The sequence below is a fragment of the Copadichromis virginalis genome, linkage group LG12 (assembly GCF_057382275.1).
Source record: "Copadichromis virginalis isolate Kocher_CV1m ecotype Utaka linkage group LG12, C_Virginalis_male_GT1.1, whole genome shotgun sequence".
Classification (NCBI taxonomy): Eukaryota; Metazoa; Chordata; class Actinopteri; order Cichliformes; family Cichlidae; genus Copadichromis; species Copadichromis virginalis.
Genome location: NC_140629.1, coordinates 30,683,686 through 30,706,295, shown reverse-complemented (window position 1 = coordinate 30,706,295; position 22,610 = coordinate 30,683,686). Strand labels below are relative to the sequence as shown.

Genomic DNA, 22,610 nt, shown 5'->3' with positions numbered 1-22,610 from the left:
ACCCTTTACTGTACTTTGGACTTATTTACTCCGTTTAAGAATGGGACCAGTTTATCGTCATATTTCATGGCTAAATATGCCGTTCAAGCATGTTTAGCCTTTCACAGCATCGTGTTACAAGTTAACCTGTTGTTTAATTAGACTTTGGGCAGCCTTTTTAGGCTTAATAAATGGCTCATTTACAGTTTGTCTGGGGATCAGTGAGCATTATCGTTTCAAAAGCTCAATAAGTGAAACTCAAACAGGAATTACGCAGTTTTAAAAATTCTTCTTTACCTTATCAAAATGGTAATGGAGTATCTCCTGTCAAATATTTGGCACGCACAATTATCAAAGCAAAAATATATTTATTGTAAAAAGGCTGTAGCAAAAAGTGAAATTCAAATAACACAAATATCTTTTGTAATTAATTAAAAAATAAACTTTACATACAAGAAAATAATAATTTATAATAATTTACTTAACATAATTTTGCAATAAATATATACAATTTTTCATTCTTATTCTTTACATGAAAATAAAACAATCGTTAAAAAAATAACGTTAGATTTGATAGAGCTTGCTCTTTCCTTGTTAATAACCTCTTGTAACAGTCAAGTGTTTCCATTTAAATGTTGTCAAAGGGATTTTTTTTTCTTTTTATATATTATATTATTTGTTTTGTAGACTTGCAAATGATTCACTCTCATGAAATGCTGTGGTTTGTCTTTTCTTGAAAGGGGAAATGTTGAAGATGGTGGTGCATGAGCAAATGTGAGCTGCAGAGTTCACACCGAGGTCTTAGCAGGTGCATATTTTATTGGCACCGTCGATTCTGTACACCTGAAAACAGAAACACAAAAACAACATCAGAAATGGAACTGCCACTATTCCTGCATACTTTATTACACCGCGAAAACCTGTGGATACTCACCTCTTGTAGACAAAGAAGTAAAATGCGATCGTCAAAAATATGATGAGTATGAACACCCCGAAAATAATGCCAATGACTTGCTCTACATCAAGCAAAGTAACACCACGAATTGGTTCCACAAACATGCAGCGTGGCCCGCTGTACGAGGGTTCGCAGCTGCAGATCAGAGAAAATATGTGAGCGCATTCCAAAAGTGAACATGAACAAACACGTAGAAGAATTTCATACAGATCATTATTAACTAAATCTACTGTGGATACTGTCTGATACTGCAGAACTTACATGCAAGAAGGTTTGTCACTGTCTTGCGGATACATGCACTTGCCACCGTTTACACAATAAGAAGCATGTTCGCTTCTACATGGCTTGTGTAAAGGTAGGACTTGAGGCAACTCCATGCTACCTGCAGAGAGGGAGAATAAAACAATCAACATAAACAAAAATTTAACAGAAATATATGACTTTAATTATTCATTCTTATTATTAATTCCTTGATTAACAGGCGGCATTATTTGACACCGGTCTTCAGATAAGCTTCAGTTATAAGACCTTAAACCTTGTGCCCACAACTTAACAAGCATATATCGTGACGTCACTGGGGACATTTGGGGCTCTGTAGATTTCATATATGTCAGGGATAAAGCACTGTAATGCCATGTGTTTCTACACCGTCACAAAACTCAAACTTAAAACACTCACTGTTGCTAAACTGAGTGGTCAGAGATGAGTTTGACAGAGGCGGTGCTTTGGTCTGGAGATTATCATTCACCACTGCAGAATGTCCTGCTGCAGCCAAAAGCACCAGCACCGTCACTGCCGGCAGAAACGCTGTAAAAGAAAAAAAGAAAATAATGTAGAAAATATATTAAATATTAAATATATAGATGATTTATTTTTACTCTATGCATTTTTCAGTTTTCCTAACAAGTTTCTTCCTTTACTATTATCATTTATACATAAAAAAAAAATACCTAGGTCAAGCTTTATGAAAGTTTTATTTTAAAAGGTTTTTTTTTTTTTTTCTTGCTTCATGGCTCTATCACAGAACAAACTGGAAACTTACGTTTCTCCAGGTACGTCTGTCTTTGTGTGACCATGTTGTCCTTTGGTGATGTGATGTGTTCAGCTCCTTCTGCCTGCACAGGTGTGACCAACAGGTCTGCGCTGAGCTTATTTATCCAGATTTGCACAGCCAATCAAAACACTGAAGGCTTTTTTTCTTTTGAAAAATGAAAAGTATTTCCTTTTGATACTCGACTTGAATCAAGTCATTTACTTCATAGGCATGCAGAGACAAAGCCTATGGGGGAGGCACGAGATCCCCAGAGGCAAGTGCTTCTGAAGAACACTGGCTGGGTGACTTTCAATCAGTTTCACAGTCCAGTAAAGTTGCTTCACTGACAGCGGATGTTGGGAAATCCTCTCTTTTTTCATCGGCGTGATCACAATGGAAGCTTTATTTTTCTTTGGCCTCTTAACACGTGAAGAGAGAATTAGTTAGAGACAGGTTACAGCACATTAGAATTAGATGTAATTAAAAGTTTTATCAAAAAATTTGATAGGGGGCCAAGCATTTCTAGATGAACTCTTCAATTATGTGTTTACTGTTTTTGTTTGTTTTTTTGCTTTTTGTTTTTCACTATCACCTTAAGGAGGTGGCTCCAAAGTGATATGGTTTACACTTTCACCTGACAACCGAACAACCGCTTCATTTTTGGGAGAAAACACAAATCCTTTGGGGATTGCATTGCAAACTGGTGTGGAGCCACCATTATATTTTACTGTCCCACAGCTACCTATATTACGTTCCCACATATTGAGGTCAGGCGGCTGCCTGAACATACTCAATCACCAGGCTTTTCCATCAGTAGATTTTCTTTTCTTCTTTTATAGTACAGGCACATTTCTAGATGCAATGCTGCTTCATCTAGCTCAAATTATAAGAGTGACTCAGGGAGCATGAGATATCATTTTCAAATATAAATTATCCGCCATAGAGTCCAGAATTAGCTGAAGATGTGTTTACACAGGGCCGGGTAGCTTTAAATAGCTTTTTTCTTATTTAATAAATGAAGTTATCATTTTAAAATGTAATTTTTATTTACATGAGTTATCTTTGACTATTATTAAAATTCGTGTTAACATCTGATACATGTAAGTGTGACAAATATGGAGAGAAAAAAAACTGAGAAATCAGGAAGGGGCAAAACTGACAAGTAGTCCAAGATGGCCTGCCTCTAGCCTTAAGACAGTGGAGCAGTGCCATCATTAGGAAAATGGATAGCCATACAGAAATCTATAGATTAATTATCTAATTATTATGATGATCAAAAGATGAAATGTCTTTGGGGAATCTTTTCACTGGTTACATTCATTTTTCAGAACTTCCCTATTTTTGGATTTGAGGCATTGCAGAGGATGCGATAAGGAAATGAAAAGCTGTCTGTTAGATCAGGAATCAGCAGCCTAATGTTTAAGATGCATAACCCTTAATCATGGTTGAGCTTTACTGTCTCACTACACTCAAAAGCAGAACAAACACACAACAAAATACTTTTGGAAATCATGAAAAAACTAAATAGAAAAAAACTTTGGAACTGAAATGTTTTTATTTCATTATGCTCAAAATGAACCAAACTTACATCAGTAGAAAAAATATTAATATAAATTCTTAAAAATTGAAAGCTGAAATAAATAACTTAATAAATAAATGAATAAATAAATATTATAAACGCAATACATATCAAGTAGATTTCCCAGCAGGTATTGAGTCTTGAGTTCACAGATGTTCAAATAAAACTGTGTTAGATGTTTGGCAGGAGGTCTGCCTGTGCGGGTGCCTATATAAATGTATGCATCTATATCTGCATGTCTGCATGATGTCTGCCCTTGTTAAAATAAATATCTTTATACTGTTTGTGCACGTGTGTGTGTGTGTCTAGGTGTAGGTGTGTGTGTGTGTGTGTTTAATGCATCAGTGCGTTTCTGGCAGCAGTCACAGTGTTCTTCATCAGCATGGCGACCGTCATTGGACCCACCCCTCCGGGGACAGGTGTGATGAAACCTGCTCTCTCCTTCACTCCTACAACATGCCACAACAATTGACTTGGAGACAGTTTCCCAAGAAAAATAAAGTCGACAGACAGGTATACATTGTTTTCAGAATGTCAGCAGTATAGAAGAAACTGTGACACAGTTAACTTCTTTTTCATTTACCCTCAAAGTCCACATCACCAATGAGCCGAAGTTTTCCTGTGTTTGGATCCTTGATGCGATTTATACCCACATCAATGACTGCTGCACCTTCTTTCACCATATCTGCTGTGATCAGCTCAGGAACACCTACGTAAAGAAACCAAGGTTATGGTGATAAACGAGAACTACTTTGAAACATTTTCTTTAAATGCTTTAAAATGTTTTTTTAAATCCTATTCTTGTGTTAGGGGAAGTACTGAACTCAATAACAGATCAATTATTCATGAAATCTAAAAAAAATCTTTGGAATCACAGTTGATTGTTCTTTTGTCGGGTGGACCATGGACATTAAAACTGAATTAAAACACAAATATTCAAATAATCATCACATCATATTTGATAACAATCAATTTGATCTCCTCACACATTTATTATTGTTAATTAATAATGGGCCCCAAATTCAGTTGGATAATTAAATAATTAAATAACAGGTTTGTCTAGCTAAACTAGAACTGCTCATATAAAGCCAGCATAAAACTTCCAAGACAGGGTATAACAAAACTAAATGCCAAGCCTATTAACTGCAATTACTACAGATTACACAACCAGTTAATCCCTCAGCATACGTTTCGCTTTTAACACAACCAAAACACGTGCCGTTTCCCAAAAGACACAAAGACAGCTGAAAGAGATGATGTACATGCAGTTAGTACTTCAAAATCAAAACCAAGCATTTGCAGCATGAAAAGAAATTGAGGTGTGACTCATCAGGAAAAAGCCCATTTATGACAAACAGAGTAAGACATGGCACCCATCGCTGCATTGCGTTAATAAAGAATCTTTCATCTAATATTACAGCCCTGTATTGATTAATGGCTGCACGTTCCAGCACGCAAAAAACAAACAAAGCACTACTGTTCTTCCAGAAAGTTTTAATCAATGCCTACAGATGAGGTAGAGTAACAGGCGGAAATGTCGCCTTTTATTATTTTGATTCCAAGAAGCTCGCTTCAAGTAAGGGCTGGTGAGCACTTTTCACAACATCTCCTCCTTTTTGCATAATCAGCCAACATAAATCCACGTACACCTGTTCCAACACAGGAAAAGTAATCTGAAACTGACGGAAAGGAATGCACACTGGAGGGTAGAACCTATTTAGTAATGCCATATAACTGGCACTGCTTTTCTTAATGTAGGGTTTTCTATCCAAAAAACTAGGGTTAACAAGAAAATTCACAAAATATGGATGTTTGCTCTCAATATATTTTAAACTCTTCTTTTAAAATGGGTTAATCCAGTTTCTCTAAAGCAAAAACAAATGATACCCTAGTTCAGTATAATAATGACTGCATACAAACAAGTAGCCTATTACAGATTAGGTAAGTAAGTAAAAGCCGACGTACAGTATGTGAAAAGGAAAGTTTTCATAGAACTCTCTGCAGTTCTGTGAGTACACCTCATGATTCAGTAGCTCGTAGAACTACAATCAGTAGCAGTAACTTGAAGTCATTATTTCTGAATGACTCTCAGTCTCTCACATTGTTGTGTCAGAATTTTGTCCCACTCTTATGTACAACATTGCTTTAGTTGATAAATGGACTGATTCTTATATAGCACTTTTCTACTCTCCCTGATTACTCAAAGCACTCTTTACGACAAGCCACATTCACCCATTCATAAAGGCAATGTCTTCTATGCTTTGAAGTGCTTTCTAACTACCATTCACACACAACACCTTGATTATTTTCATTTTCAGTCAGTTGTAGATATGCTGCTGTGCTTGGGATCACTGTCTTATTGTAATACCCAGTTTGGGCAAAGCTTTAGCGGTCAGCCAGATGGTTTCATACACCCTAGAATACTTTGGTATAGAAAGTTCACGGTCATCTCAAGGACTATAATGTGCCCAGGTCATTTTGCTGCAAAACAAACCAAAATCATCAGACCTCTACCTGATATGAGGTGTTGTGCTAATTAGGTTTTCTTTAAATTTTCTGCTGTGGATTATGTCCAAACATCTCCAGTTTAGTCTCATCTGTCCAAAGGACATTGTTCCAGAAACCTTTTGGTTTGTTCAGATTCAGATTTGCAAACCTAAGCTGTGCAGCCATGTTCATTTCAGGGAGAAGAGCCTTCCTACTGGCAACCCTTCCAAACAAACCATGCTTGTTCAGTCTTTTTCTAATTGTACAACAATGACATTTGACATGCTAACTGAGACCTGCAGAGTCTGAGGTGTAGCTCTGTAGTGTTTTGCAGTTTCTTTTGTGCATGGTCTGAACTTGGGGTGAATTTACTGGGACATGGACTCCTGTGACGATTGAGGCACTGTTATTACACCCATCAATTCTGCTTTTACAGAGCTGATCACACTTGATGATGAGCAAGTGATTAGTACTAATTCCTGTGGAAGCACTATGGGCATACTTAGTTTCTCACAGGATTGCAAATCCTATAAATCTTTAATTTTCACATGACTGTAGATACATTTCTTTGCAGTACACGCTGAACATTTTTTAATAATAATAATAATAATGGATTGGATTTATATAGCGCTTTTCAAGGCACCCAAAGCGCTTTACAATGCCACTATTCATTCACTCTCACATTCACACACTGGTGGAGGCAAGCTACGGTTGTAGCCACAGCTGCCCTGGGGCAGACTGACAGAAGCGAGGCTGCCATATCGCGCCATCGGCCCCTCTGGCCAACACCAGTAGGCAAGTAGGGTAAAGTGTCTTTCCCAAGGACACAACGACCAGGACAGAGAGCCCCGGGATCGAACCGGCGACCTTCCGGTTACAGATACGCTTCCCAACCCCTGAGCCACGGTCGCAAAATAACGAATAGCACAACTTGAATAATGAGTGAAAATGTACTAATTGTTTGAGGAAAATCAGGTGATCCCAAGTTCCTAGTTTTGACTCTTGTTTGGACAAAAATGACATCACTGATGTCAATTTTTCAAAAACAGTGACATTATTCAACCAAAACACTGACTGAGAAATGCCTTGGCAGATTAGCAAATTATGACAGTGATGGTTGGTTGTAACCGTACAGCCAGTTGATGTGATGTTAAATCCTATGAATCGTTTTGCAATACTTAATACAGTTAGTATGACAACTGACACCAGAAACTGTTGATTTATTACAGCAGCAGCTCATAAACATTACATTGGAGCCTACAGCTAGACGCTGGTGATGAAATAACAGCCAGTGATGCATGGCAGCAGTGTCAGTGACACAACACAGGGTAACACTGGAAATTTTTCAGCTTAAATTGAATGAAGTAAATGGCGACGAATTACGTGACGAACGTGAGGGTTGTCATGAATGCAAGATGCAGGACAACCCAAACCGCCTGCCTGAACTAGTTTGCATGTGTCACTCCATTCATTTGAAAGACGTTTTGTTGGGTATGACATATGTCACTTCGGTAGTTCTTTAGTTGTGGAAAAAACTGACAGATATGTTTTACTGTGGTCCTGATACGTTTACCTGCTGCTGCAATAATGATGTCAGCCAGGCGGGTTAGCTCTTTGAGCCTTTCCTTTGGAGTACATCTGTGGGTAATGGTCACTGTGGCATCACCTAAGAGGAAAAAGGACATGTTGTGGTTAATCCACCACTTCTTGGTTTACACTTCTTGGTCTCGGAGATATCTATCACCTACATCACCTGCTACATTCAATGTATATGAATAAAATGCCACATCAGGGTTTTAAAAATATGTATAAAAACTTACTTAGCCAAAACATGGCAAATGAACCATGAAAGGACATCTTTCAATACTTCTAAAAATGCTGATAGTGAAGGTTATCCTGTCAATGACGTTCCTTTAAACTGTTCTAAAGCTGGTGTCTCTACATGCTCAAAGTGCCAGAAGCAAGATTTCTTTTACTCAATATGAATATTTCAAGTTATTACCCAGTCTATCATTCTTCAGGTACTGACAGGTGGTGCATTTTGGGGGGTATTAGTGCTAATGTTAATAATCAGCAAACAGTTAATGTGGCCAAAACCTAACCTTCAATTAATTAATTCAATTAAGGTTCTCCTGTGGGAATGAAGAATATTGATTCTGCTAAGCAGTGTTTTTATACATTTAAAGTGTAAATATTCTCTTCTTTCTGCTTCATTACTGTGAGACCTGTTGTTCTCTTACAGCTTTACAAAAAAAATGAGACAGTGGTGGGGGAAGGACACCCTAAGTCAGACATTACACAATGAGGAAATGCAGCATGCGTGATAGTAACTTTAATCTCCGTTTAGGTGTGTCAGAGCAACTTGCAAAGTCATAACTGTATTAGGACCAGTATTGTTGCTGTAATCCACGGAGGTATTCTGCGAAGATAAGAACGAGAGGGAAGAAAAGGCAAGTCACAGCACAGCAAACCTGCATATCGCATACCAGAAGAAATGTGTGTGAAGCTGTACAACTCGTGTTGTGGGAAATAAACCTATGAACTATGTGGTTATTCAACTTCCCTTTGGAATAAAAAAAAAAACACTTACTGGGGACTGAAGATTTTTAAAATAGGAAAGTTTGTTTTTAGCCTTATTGTATATTTGCAGTTTAATATCCAGTTACAAAGCACACATTCAGTTGCCATTCTTTGCAAACTTAGTTTTCAAGAACTAGGTAGTCCACCTTAGTGTCACGTTCTGATAAAATCCATACACCTGAAATAACAAGTACAAGAGGAGCGTAAAACTCATCTTACATCGCGGGCCACATATAGCCGACTTTGATCTTAAGTGTTTCAGGCCAGTGAAACTCCCCTTTCTGACAGTGTAAAGAAATTACATATTTAACTGTATTTCTACATGGTAAACAAAAAGCTGCTGAAAGAAATCTGACTTAAATTGTAAGAAATACATTTTTAAAGTTACAGAAAAAGTTCTGGTAGATCATTGACCAGATTTAGTCTTTTTGAAGTCTTGTAATTTGATTCAGAAATTTTTTTTTCTCATTTATCAGATATTCATTACTTCGAAAGTGAAATATATTAATCTTTTTTTGTTATAATTTTATTGACTATGGCTTATAGCTCTTCAACATCAGAAATCCAGTATCTGGCATTATCAGAATAGTTAGAACATTAAAATAAGATCATTAAAAAAACATTTTCAATACAAAAATGTCCAACCTCTGAAAAATCTGTACATTTATGCACTCAATATTTGGTTGGGAGTGTTTTACCACAACTTAAGGCATCCGTGTGGTATCTATCAGTTTCTTTTTGCGCCGGATGTGTCTCTTCCTCCTTGTGACAATGCTTTAAAAGATTCTTTGTGTTTCAGGTAAGACAGGGAAACTCAAGTCATCCCACACTGTGCAAACGTTCCAATGGAACTCAAATACCTTAGATTCTGAGCCTCTCCACGCTTCTTTTTGACTCTTTGAAATGATTTATAAATTCCTGACGTTACCTGAAGGTATGTGCATGTACATTTTTGCACATTTATGCTTCTAGACACTGATTTTGAAGGACAACTTTGGGGTCTCTGCTCTAATTCAGCCCAAAGGTCTTCTATCAGGTTAAGGTCTGGACTTTCTGAAGGCCATTCAAGTTCTTCCACATCGAACTCGCTCATCTATGTCTTTCTGGGCCTTGATTTGTGCACTGGTGCGCAGTTATGCTGGAACAGGAAAGAGCCATCCGGAAACTGTTCCCACAAAACGATAAAGCGTTTCACTGAAACTAAGTGGCCAAGCCCAACTCCTGAAAAACAATCCCACACCACAAAGCAGTCAGACAAGTACCGTTCTCCTCGCAACCGCAAAACCCAGACTCATTGATCGGATTGACAAACAGAAACACAAGCGTAACTCATAGAGACAGACAACCGTTCACATTCACACCTATGAGCAATTTAGATTCACCAGTTAACCAAACCCCACTGACCAATTGTCTTTGAATCATGGGAGGAAGCTGGAGTTTATGACATATGAATAGTTATTGATACATTGATATTTGCTCTCTTCTCCTCTCCTCTCCTTAATATCGTCTTATGACCAAGAACTTTCTATTTCTTCTGTCCATGTCACGTGCCTCACAAATATGTGTTAATCTTGATCTGGGTGTAAGGCTCAGAAGACCTGGAACTGGCTGCACCAGTTCATAAGTTCAATCTTAAAGATTGCCAAGTATCTGTAAGAACGATTATAAGTTCTCATTAACTATTTATACCATCCATCATCCAGGAATCACTGATGATTAATAAACTGACAAAACTTGGTAATAGATGACGCAGCTACCAATAGAATAAACAATACAGTTTTCTGTTATGGGCTTTACAATAATAATATAATGTAAAACTAAAAGATTTTTTACATAAGGATGGCACAACATACCTGAAATTAATTAGGATTATGCTTATGTTTAACTAAATAAACAAATAGCATTGGTGCAGTTCCAAGTGATTCTAAAGGTAAAAGGTAAAGTTAAACAAATATGTACAGTTTCAAAAGATAACACCTGCCTTTAAGTTTGTTTTTGCATACTGCATTACTAAAACCCTGGCATAGATGTTTCCAAGCAACTCATTACAACTCATATGTTTTAACAGTGCAACCAATTTCAGCTACAAAGTCAGTAGTAGCCATTAAGAGCTTTTAAAAGACTCAAATTTCAAAATAGCGTGTTCTTTTACTGATTTCAAAAACTTAAAAATGGTTCTCAATTTGCAATATGTACACACGACATAGTTTGGAAGAACATGGACTGGGTCTCAATCATTTACTTTCAGAAATTGTATAGCATATTTCAGTCCCCTGACCTAATTTGATGTGGATGAATAAAGAACGTTTTATCCTTTTAGCGATGACTTTAGGGACAACTGCAGTGTTTTGATCTCCTAATTTTTCTTTGGTATGCAGCTTTGAGTGAGTTATGTTCCCATTTGTGTTGTTCTGACCTGCAATAACACTTTACTTTGAAATGTTAAGCACATCTTGTTGCTTCATCTGAACATGCAATACCTTTCCAAATCCAATCCCTTCTTCCTGCACCCTTATAAGGGGCTGATCTGTCTTCCAGTGCCAAAAGTCTCACCCTGTGATTTTCCTTCACACTCCCAGATTTTTTTCTCTGTTCCTCAGCAGGACATTCATCAGCAGTTTTTTGTTTGATTAAAAAGGTGAGGAAACAATAAAGCTTTAATTTATTGCTCACATCCTGGCAAAAGCTCAAACATCAAACATCCCTCAGGGAAAGCCACAATGGTGAAACACCAATCCTACAAAGAGCAGCACGCCAATCTTATTACAATGCTGACTCAGATTGCAGATAAGCCACACAGACATCCAAATGCATTTTCTTACCTCCAGGACGCTCATGATGGCGATCAGTATGCAGCAACATTGCAATGGGCATTCCAACATTTTTGGAGCGACCAGCAACAAGGACATTCTTCCCCACAGTCTCAATACCTGCACAGAGAAATGATAAAATATGCTAGATTCACTGTACTGCTCAAGTAGAGAGAAACTGACTCTCCCTGAAGCTAAATTGTCAAGCAAAAACTATTACAGTTTTTTCTGATTGCTTAAGCACATTTTTTGTAACTATTGGCTAATTTTGCAAAACTCTTCACACAAATAAGAAAACCTGTCACCCAATAATCAAAACATTGTAGTTCTCTTGCAAAAGCAAACACAGCTAGATTAACTCTTCACACCTTCGTAAAAATGGTGTTTCCGTATCAAACAGTACACACAAGCCATCATCTACTAAGCACACAATGCGCCAACTGCACACTGATGGTATGAATACAAAACACATCTGGCTTTTGCTTTCTCTGTGCACAAGGTAGGCTATGTCAGTTTGAGCTCATACTTCTGTCATAGATCCATAAGCATAGAGGGATCCAAACTTCAAGTACTGGTGTTTATTCAAACACATCAAAACAAACACAAGTGTTCATTTCCAAGTATAGGATTATTTGCAATCGCCATAATGACTATATGGGTTACTTGGTCTGCAGTGAACATGCTTCCTCTGCCCCCAGCATCTGGTCATCTAGCAATTCTGTAAAGTAACAATTTCAGTATTTTTACATCAATGGTATTGGTGTGTTTCTCATTGGCATATGGCAGTGCTACAAATCTTTGTGCGAAGGGACTGTACTAACCGATTCTCAAAATGTCCTTATGATACTTGCTACAGTGTAGCGGCTCGAGTTAGGCTGGACCCGTTGGCCAGCTTCCCTCAGGGTCATTCCACGGTTGATTACATGGTCCACTATTGTAGCTCTGATGTCATCAGCAATTCTATTTCTTACTCTTCCTACCCTTCCTCTCCCCCCTCCTCGTCTTCCTCTTGCTCCTCCTTGTCCTTGTCGTCCTCTTCATCCTACTTCTTCACCTCCACGTCCTCTTCCTCGGCCTCCTCTACTTCTCACTCTTTCTGCTCCCTCCATTGTACTCCGCACACACAGCTTACCTGTATTAATAGTGCTTAGGCTGATTGCAAAGTGAACTAATTATCTAAAAAAGTTTTCACATGTGAAAGTGTGCCAGACAGTTGGCAAATTAGTGTTAATGATAGCCATACATGTGTATACTTTTGCTAGGAGTGTGTTGGAAATTTGATAATTGAGTGTTGTGCAGTGAATTGTGCCTACAGTTTTGCAAAGTGTGTGTTACAAAATTGCAAACTGAGTGCAAAGCAGTTTTTGTGCTTTTAGTTTTGCAAACTCAGTGAGTGGTTTTGCTATAAGTCTGAATAGTTTTAGAGATTGTGCTACAGGAATCACAGTTAGGGTTTAAGCATTCAGAAAAAACTGTAAGACGTTAACATAGGTGTCATCAATTAGGCCAATATCACAATTTGCTGATGAAATTTGTATTACAGTTTTTTCTGAATGCTTAAACCCTAACTGTGATTCCTGTAGCACAATCTCTAAAACTATTCAGACTTATAGCAAAACCACTCACTGAGTTTGCAAAACTAAAAGCACAAAAACTGCTTCGCCCTCAGTTTGCAATTTTGTAACACACACTTTGCAAAACGGTAGGCACAATTCATTGCACAACACTCAATTACCAAATTTCCAACACACTCCTAGCAAAAGTATACACATGTATGGCTATCATTAACACTAATTTGCCAACTGTCTGGCACACTTTCACATGTGAAAACTTTTTTAGATAATTAGTTCACTTTGCAATCAGCCTAAGCACTATAATACAGGTAAGCTGTGTGTGCGGAGTACAATGGAGGGAGCAGAAAGAGTGAGAAGTAGAGGAGGCCGAGGAAGAGGACGTGGAGGTGAAGAAGTAGGATGAAGAGGACGACAAGGACAAGGAGGAGCAAGAGGAAGACGAGGAGGGGGGAGAGGAAGATGAGGAGGGGGGAGAGGAAGGGTAGGAAGAGTAAGAAATAGAATTGCTGATGACATCAGAGCTACAATAGTGGACCATGTAATCAACCGTGGAATGACCCTGAGGGTAGCTGGCCAACGGGTCCAGCCTAACTCGAGCCGCTACACTGTAGCAAGCATCATAAGGACATCTTGAAATGAGAATCGGTTAGTACAGTCACTTCGCACAAAGATTTGTAGCACTGCCATATGCCAATGAGAAACACACCAATACCATTGATGTAAAAATACTGAAATTGTTACTTTACAGAATTGCTAGATGACCAGATGCTGGGGGCAGAGGAAGCATGTTCACTGCAGACCAAGTAACCCATATAGTCATTATGGCGATTGCAAATAATCTTATACTTGGAAATGAACACTTGTGTTTGTTTTGATGTGTTTCAAGTACACCAGTACTTGAAGTTTGGATCCCTCTATGCTTATGGATCTATGACAGAAGTATGAGCTCAAACTGACATAGCCTACCTTGTGCACAGAGAAAGCAAAAGCCAGATGTGTTTTGTATTCATACCATCAATGTGCAGTTGGCGCATTGTGTGCTTAGTAGATGATGGCTTGTGTGTACTGTTTGATACGGAAACACCATTTTTACGAAGGTGTGAAGGGTTAATCTAGCTGTGTTTGCTTTTGCAAGAGAACTACAATGTTTTGATGATTGGGTGACAGGTTTTCTTATTTGTGTGAAGAGTTTTGCAAAATTAGCCAATAGTTACAAAAAATGTGCTTAAGCAATCAGAAAAAACTGTAAATACCAATTATGCTGCTAAACCTGATCTAAACCCTTCTTGTTTTCTATTTGTTTTTTATGTCATACCAAATTCTGTCCAATTTTTAAAAAGTCAACCTGAGCATGCTTGTTGTGTAGTGATAGTTTGAAATAACAAATCTAAGTATCGAAGCAGAAAGAGTGTTTAATATTACAAAGTATATGTGAGAAAAAAAGATTTTTGCCCTTGTAGTCAAAAAAAAAGCTGATAACCGGCTGCAGCTGGACTGGACACACCCAGGCCTGAAACCATGGCATATAAGCAATTTTCAGAAGTGTGAAGTTGCCTAAAAGGAATTACCAGCAGCACAATATGTGGTAACGACCAGAAATTTCAGAAGTGATAAGGAAGAAGAATATTAAGCCAGATAAGTCTATAAAGTTTGAAATCCTTCCAGAGTTTCAAAATATCCCAAAGAGTACAACAATGAATCATCCTATGATGTCAAAAAAGTTACAAGAAAAAGATTCATGGGATTTTTTCCTTCCTTCCTTCCTTCCTTGGTCTTTGTGTCATCTAGTATCTCTTTTGGTAACTCCACAATCCAACAGATACTGGGCATAAATGACGTGCACAGAAGGCTGGCAAGTAAAAACACTACTAACTCCAGAGGAACCTCAAGGCTTCTCCAAATTTTGCGATAATGTATCTTGAAATCCCTAAAACCTTTCAGAAGAATATAAAAACTCAAGCTTTACATCTCTGGTATTGTATGACTTGTTTCTGAAGGACTCTATGCAGTCCTGTGATAAACTAAATGCATCCCCACTGGTTTAATAGGAATTAAGAAGGTAAATAGCAAACAGGTACCTAATCAAATGCACTTCATCAACAAGTGTGATGACCTCTATAAAAGCAGAATTGAGGTGTATAATACCACATTATTCACAGGAGTGGATATCCCAGTAAATTCACCCCATAGTCAGACCATGCAGTGCTCAGAGAAACTGTAAAAACTCAAGACCTGCATTTCAGGCTCTACAGACTTTAGTTACTGTGCTGCCCTGTCAGTGCGCCCCAGGGCAGCTGTGGCTACAATGTAGCTTGCTATCGCCAGTGTGTGAATGTGTGTGTGAATGGGTGAATGACTGAATGTAGTGTAAAGCGCTTTGGGGTCCTATGGACTAGAAAAGCGCTATACAAATGCAGGCCATTTACCATTTATTTAAATGTTAAAGTTCATGACCTTTCAGTTAACAAAAGAGTGAACATACCTGGCTTGTCTGGAATGTTTATCAAGAGAAAGCCTCTTACTTGTCAACAAACCACAAGATTTCTGGAATAATGGCAAATGCACAATGCCACATTTAATGACAGCATAGAGTCCTGTGAAAACCTTATTTTTTTATGACTCTATGGATAACTATTTAACAGGAGCCATTACTTTTTAAACCGGTGATTTGGGGTACTGGATAATATTTTAGCTTCTATGAATACAGTAATTATTAAAAACTTGCATCTGTTTTCACTTGCATTGCCTTAGCTAGGTCGATAGAGCCAGCAGAAAGGTTTGTTACAAGGCTTAAAGAATTCAGTCACACTTCTCTCGGACCATTTTCACCTTTGAAACCAAAACCAAGCTCAAATAATTATATACACATAGTGTATAGTGTTCAAGTTCATCAGAATTGTGTATTTCCATAACTTAGAGTTTGAAACATTCCAGTCATTCAGACAGACAAGTGAGTTACGCCAAACCCTTCATCCTTCAGCTCTCAATGTAATCTATAAAGAGATATCTGCTTCAGCACTATGTGGGATGGAGGATTCCAAAAGTTCTGTCACAGCCGATAAGCTGATTTCATGATGATATAAAACCCTTAAGCATTCCTACGACAACTGAACTAACCTCAAAGGCAGCCAAGGCTTAGCCGCACCTCAATCCTCCACTCCTTTGGTATGATAACCAAGGGGTTTCTTGCCATTCTAGACACTGTTCTCACATCACAGTAAGAATAGTTTTATTTTAAGAACTAACGTCCTACTATTTTATTCAAATAATGTTTTAATAACAACATCTGTTAAATATAAAGTTTTACACACATTACTTCAAATAACTTTCACACTTTTTCAGAAAACTGAAACATTATACTTTTATTTCATGTTAAAACTAATGAAAGTCAAAGAACAGATGAAATTTAGATTTAGATGGAAGAAAGGATATTAGGCGCCACCTAGTGGATCTGAGATGCATAGAAATGGACATATAATACCTACTTCTGCTATTGCTTCTAGAGTTAACTTTACATTCTTTGGAACTGAACATTCAGTTCAAATTTAGGGATCATGCCATCGTAGGTTCAAAAAACAGAGCGAATGGCAAGGCTAAAAATAGCCATGACAAACGTTTATAGATATTAAGTTGAGTAAATGCTTTGGAGAATACTGGGAGGCATACCTGCTCTTTTGATGATCTCCCAGACAGCTGCAGGAGTGGCTGGCACCATGGATCTCTGGTCCAGGCACAGCTTACCGATGTTCACAATATGGAAGCCATCCACATCCTTCTCTGGAGCGATGGCGTTGCATACTGCTCTCTCATTTATGTGCTCTAAAATCAGAGGGAGCAGAACATAAGCTCAGGTACTGTATATCATGTGAAGAACTGTACAAAGAACTGAAACATAATAGACTCACAAGTGACTTTGTTAGGTACACCTGTTCAGCATTCAGATGATAAGGTCAGAACTCGACATGAGCCCCTTAGTATCAGCAGAGCATTGTTTAAACACTATATAGCCTACCTGAGTAGTCTGACCATCCCTTTATGACTACAGTGAACCCCTCTTCTGATTGCTGCTTCCAGCAGGATTACGTGTCACATCACAAAGTTCAAATAATCTCAAACTGGTTTCTTAAAAATGATAATGAGTTCACTGCAGTCATGTGGGCCCCACAGTCACCAGAAATCACTCCAATACATATTCTGTACGCATAAAATTTTATGCACACAATATCCATCGACTATAGAAGCAGAATCACCACAACTGTAAAGACCAGTTAACATGATGTCATGGAGGACACCTCTGGAGCAGTGGTGCCTTTGTTCACCTGGAAGTGGGAGCTGCACCAATAAGCCACTGACCCTCCAGTCACGGTTCATCTTGTCAATCAGCTCCAGCAGCTCCTCCTGAGACACTGTGCTGGGCCGCACCACTGTATCACTGGAAATACCTGGAGAACACATAAACACATATACCTAAACCATGAAGATGTAGTTGTGTACTTTTGCATGATTATTTTAAATACACATTGTTTTATTTTTGATTATTTTAAATGTATGTTACTTTTGCTTAAGCAAGTGCGTCTGAACATATGTATCTGTGTATGCATAAAATATGTGCTACTTTAGTTATATTTATTGTTTTTAGATATGCATGAAATACTTTATGAATACACGTTTAAGAATGCATGTGCTGCTCATATCTGACCCAGGATGCTGGCTGCACGGGTCTTGTTCTTAACGTAGGTGTGACTGGCTGGGTCGTCACCCACTAAGACCACACCTAGGTGTGGTCTCATGTTGCCCTGAGCTACCAGCTCTTCCACATCACGCTGGATTTCTCTGTGCAGCTGACGAGCTAACTCTGTTCCGGAAATCACCACAGCGGCATGCCTGGAAAGATAAAGAGAAAACACATGAATTAATGCACTAATACACTGCGGGAAAGATGAAAGATGAATTTAACAGTGACAAATTCACTTTTCAAGCTGACCTGCAGTCAGCTGAGACTGAAGAACTCACTTGGATGAGTGACGAAATGTTTCTCCCACTGAAAACGCTACATCCAGATGACCAGAATCTACTTTTGGATATTCTTGGTTTTAAATTTGTATTACTGACAGCTATTACCCATGACCTGCCATTTTATACCCTTGTCGCCACAAAAGTGATAGGGACACCGGAATTCAGTGATTTGGCTAAGTGAGTGAATACTTCCAGTAACAAAGCTTATAAGACCACAGCCGGTTTCTCTCCTGTAGCTAAGATGAGGAAACTGAGGCTGAAATTCACACAGGCTCACCAAAATTGGACAACTGTAGACTGAAAACAGTCGATGGTAGGGTCAGAACCTGGCATAAACAACACTAAAGCATGCATCCATCCTGCCTCGTCTCAACAGTTCAGAATGCTTCCGGTGATGTAACGGTGTGAGGGATATTTCCTTGGCAAACTTTGCCCTCTTAACACCAACTGAATATTCTTTAAACACCACAGCCAACCAGAGCATTGTTGCTGACTATGTACATCCGTAACTACCCTTTAATCATCTCAAACTGGTTTCTTGAACATGACAGCGAGTCAGTGCTCAGATAGCCAGATAGCCTCCACAGTCACTGCTTTCAGTCCAATAATGCAACTTTGAGATGAGGAGTGTTGCATCATGGATGTGCAGCAACTCTGTGATGCTCTCTGGTCAATATGAAGCAAAATCTCTACTTATTGTTTTGACACTTTTTTGAATCTGTGCCAGGAAGAATTAGAGTAGATGGCTCATATTCACTAATAGCAAGATGTTCTCAAGTGTCCAGTGAGGATTTTATTAAGGCGTCTGATTTAGGGACCACAATTTTATGTGTTCTTAAATGTGCTATAAATATACTAAATATGGTATAACCATAGGTGACAGCCCTCTCCATCAGCTACAGTCCACATTACATAGAGCGCGTTGTGTTCAGCCGGCGAGGCTGTGAGCCGGTTATGTAACTCTGTCATGTCTTTTGAAAAAATAGTCCCTTTAAATATGGTTGCAATTTGTACTGTAATCTACACTCGCAGGTTTCGTGAACGGCGAAACAGGCTGTCAATCACCACCCACCGACACGTGACGCTGCGCACGCCTTCGCCGGACCTGAAGCGTCGTTCAGCCCTGCGCAAAGTGATGCCGTATAATAAAAGAAAAACCAGCATTGTTTTAGACGTGCTGCGTTTTACCTCGTCGCCGACTCGTGTAGATGTCTCTTTTGACTCTCGCATTTTCTGTGCATCCGCAGTTTGGCCCGGCAGCAGTGATGGTGTAACGTTAAAGGGCTACAAATCCTGAAGGAGGAGCGTAGCGGTGAAACAGAGGCCGCCATGTTTGTGTGTGTGTGTGTGTGCGTGTGTGTGTGTTTGTGTGTGTGAGAGAGAGGGGGGCAGGGAAGCGTGTAGACGATGATGAATGATACTCTGCATTACACACTACACATCTTTTGGCTTATGAGGAAGAGCTGGCCTCCTTTGTTGTGTGCACTGCCTGGGAGTGCATTCATGAAATGAGCTGCAACTGTAATGGCAAACACAGCCCATATGTGAGCAGGGAGGCCAGAGCCCAATAAACAAGATGAGGGTCAAAGAGTGTGGTTGTGCCATAATGGAGTGGTGTGTGTAGTCTGAAATTTTGAAAAATGTTTGGCTAAAATCTCACAAAAGTTATATAGGTTAGAGTTTAAGTATAGGGAAAACGAATATGCTGTAATTTATCTGATTGCAATAAGCACATATGAGCTAAAGTATGTATAGTCTCAAGTCTTTGTACACTCCTATATTCCATCCATCCATTATCTTCCACTTATACAGTTCAGGGTCACAGGGACCTGAAGCCTATCCCAGCTGTCCTGGAGCCCAGTCTGCCACAGGCTTAACACACAGACAGATGTTTTAGAATCAGCAATTAACTTAGCCCCACTAACTGAATGTTTTTGGACTGTGGGAGGAGGCTGGAGTGAACCCATGCTGCTAGGGGGAGAACTTGTAAACTCCACACAGAGAGGCCCCTTCCACATGGCAGATTTGAACCGAGGACCTCGTTCCTGTGAGGCAGCAGTGATAGCAACAGTGCTAACCACTGTTAGCACTGATCCCTTTATGTAGAGCTTTGACAGATCAAACTCTGGTAATCATCTTCCACACTATCAATCAGCACATCTCGTTTTCGACCACATGCTTCTAGAGAGAGTCAGGTGTTCACAATTGTTCAGTTAAAGTGAATCACAATGTGGGACATTGTCTCAACATGTAGGACAGGGATAAAATGATTTTCTGCATGGACATTCAAAGCATGAAACAATATGAGTAAAAGGACACCCTTTTTTTGTTTTGGGGTTTTTTTTCCCATCTTGGCTGTTAGGTGAAGTGATCCATACCAAGTTCATGTCTGTATTGTAAATATTAAGCTACCATCAACACCTGAGTAGCTTAACTTAACACAAAGACTGGAAATGATGGAAAAGCTGGTCTTTTGTCTGTCCTGAACCTGCACAGGCACAGAGAAAGCATGAAAACTCCACATAGAAAGACCTCAGCCATCAAGTGGATACGAACATACGACTTTCTTGCTGTGAGGCATCATTTAATCGTGGGTGGCTATAGCTCAGGCGGCAGAGCAGGTCATCTATTGATCGGTGGTTCGATTCCTGGCTTCCCCTAGTCTGCATGCCAAATATCCTTGGGTAAGATACTAACCCCAAATTGCTCTCCAATGCATCCATCGGAGTATGAATGTGTGTGTGAATGTTAGTTAGAAAGCACTAAGAAAATGTGCTTGGGTGAATGCACAAGTTGTGTAAAGTGCTTTGAGTGCTCAGAAGAGTAGAAAAGCACTATCTAAGAATCAGTCCATTTACCATAATTATAAAATCATTGTAGTGCCTCTACATTCCCAGAATAGATCAAATCTCTATTTCGTACATCCTTGTCAAAAGAAAGGTGTGTGGTTCCACGGGTACTGTACACATACAGCTATGAAGATAGTGCAATAAAGGAAATGATGACCAAAAAAGAAAAGCAACCATTGTTAGTCTTGATGCATGCTGAATCATCCCAGGGAAGGAAATCCCAAAAAGCTAATTCTGTTTATTTGGACACAACATAGCCAACTGAATCAACTTTTTGTAATAGCCATCGTCAGTGAAATATGTCCTGTTTTTCCACTAGATGGCAGCAAATATCTGCTATATTAATCTATCTCTTTGTTAAATTATGGCTATGTCAGTTTGGGCTCATACTTCTGTCATAGATCCATAAGCATAGAGGGATCCAAACTTCAAGTACTGGTGTTTATTCAAACACATCAAAACAAACACAAGTGTTCATTTCCAAGTATAGGATTATTTGCAATCGCCATAATGACTATATGGGTTACTTGGTCTGCAGTGAACATGCTTCCTCTGCCCCGAGCATCTGGTCATCTAGCAATTCTGTAAAGTAACAATTTCAGTATTTTTACATCAATGGTATTGGTGTGTTTCTCATTGGCATATGGCAGTGCTACAAATCTTTGTGCGAAGTGACTGTACTAACCGATTCTCATTTCAAGATGTCCTTATGGTACTTGCTACAGTGTAGCGGCTCGAGTTAGGCTGGACCCGTTGGCCAGCTACCCTCAGGGTCATTCCACGGTTGTAGCTCTGATGTCATCAGCAATTCTATTTCTTACTCTTCCTACCCTTCCTCTCCCCCCTCCTCATCTTCCTCTCCCCCCTCCTCGTCTTCCTCTTGCTCCTCCTTGTCGTCCTCTTCATCCTACTTCTTCACCTCCACGTCCTCTTCCTCGGCCTCCTCTACTTCTCACTCTTTCTGCTCCCTCCATTGTACTCCGCACACACAGCTTACCTGTATTATAGTGCTTAGGCTGATTGCAAAGTGAACTAATTATCTAAAGAAGTTTTCACATGTGAAAGTGTGCCAGACAGTTGGAAAATTAGTGTTAATGATAGCCATACATAAGATAAGATAAGATAAGATAAGATAAGATAAGATAAGATAAGATAAGATAAGATAAGATAAGATAAGATAAGATAAGATAAGACTTTATTGATCCCACAACGGGGAAATTTTTGCGTCACCTCAGCTCAGGTACAGATATATGAAGGAAATACAAAAATACAATTAAGTACAATCAATGAAAAAAAGTAAGATAATACACTATATACAATGGTAGCATACACAGTATGTGATTATGGATATGGTTGGAAATATGGAAGACATAAACTATATAGCTTGGAAGGTCATGGAAGGTCCATTATGCATGAAGTGGTGACCGTGGATGTTCACAGTGTCCAGTGACTTATGACATCGTGATTGAGGAGTTATAGAGTCTAACTGCTGTTGGGATGAATGATCTGCGAAAGCGCTCCTTCCTGCAGCGAGGGTGTTTCAGTCTCTGACTAAAGGAGCTGCTCAGACCACTCACATACTCATGCAGTGGGTGATGTGGGTTGTTCATGATGGATGTCAGCTTTACTAACATCCTCCCCTCACCAACCACCTCCACAGACTCCAGGGGACATCCCAGCACGGAGCTAGACCTCTGCACCAGTTTGTCAATCCTGCTCCTGTCCCTGTCCGTGCATCCACTCCCCCA

General features: G+C 39.1%; 2 protein-coding genes across 2 annotated transcripts; both read right to left on the bottom strand.

The window, feature by feature from the left end:
* Positions 1-327: 327 nt before the first annotated feature.
* Positions 328-2,085, bottom strand: epgn (epithelial mitogen homolog (mouse)). The gene is made up of 5 exons (XM_085476022.1): positions 1,977-2,085; positions 1,613-1,741; positions 1,196-1,316; positions 914-1,069; positions 328-822 (listed from the first exon to the last, which is right to left on the bottom strand). Exons 1-5 carry the CDS (start codon positions 2,008-2,010, stop codon positions 768-770), a joined length of 495 nt encoding a protein of 164 aa, XP_085332148.1. The 5' UTR covers positions 2,011-2,085; the 3' UTR covers positions 328-767.
* Positions 2,086-3,498: 1,413 nt separating this feature from the next.
* Positions 3,499-19,344, bottom strand: mthfd2l (methylenetetrahydrofolate dehydrogenase (NADP+ dependent) 2 like). Its single transcript, XM_085476019.1, has 8 exons — positions 19,202-19,344; positions 17,697-17,881; positions 17,317-17,439; positions 16,664-16,816; positions 11,436-11,543; positions 7,607-7,699; positions 4,130-4,255; positions 3,499-3,995 (listed from the first exon to the last, which is right to left on the bottom strand). Exons 1-8 carry the CDS (start codon positions 19,342-19,344, stop codon positions 3,880-3,882), a joined length of 1,047 nt encoding a protein of 348 aa, XP_085332145.1. The 3' UTR covers positions 3,499-3,879.
* Between the last annotated feature and the right edge of the window lie 3,266 nt (positions 19,345-22,610).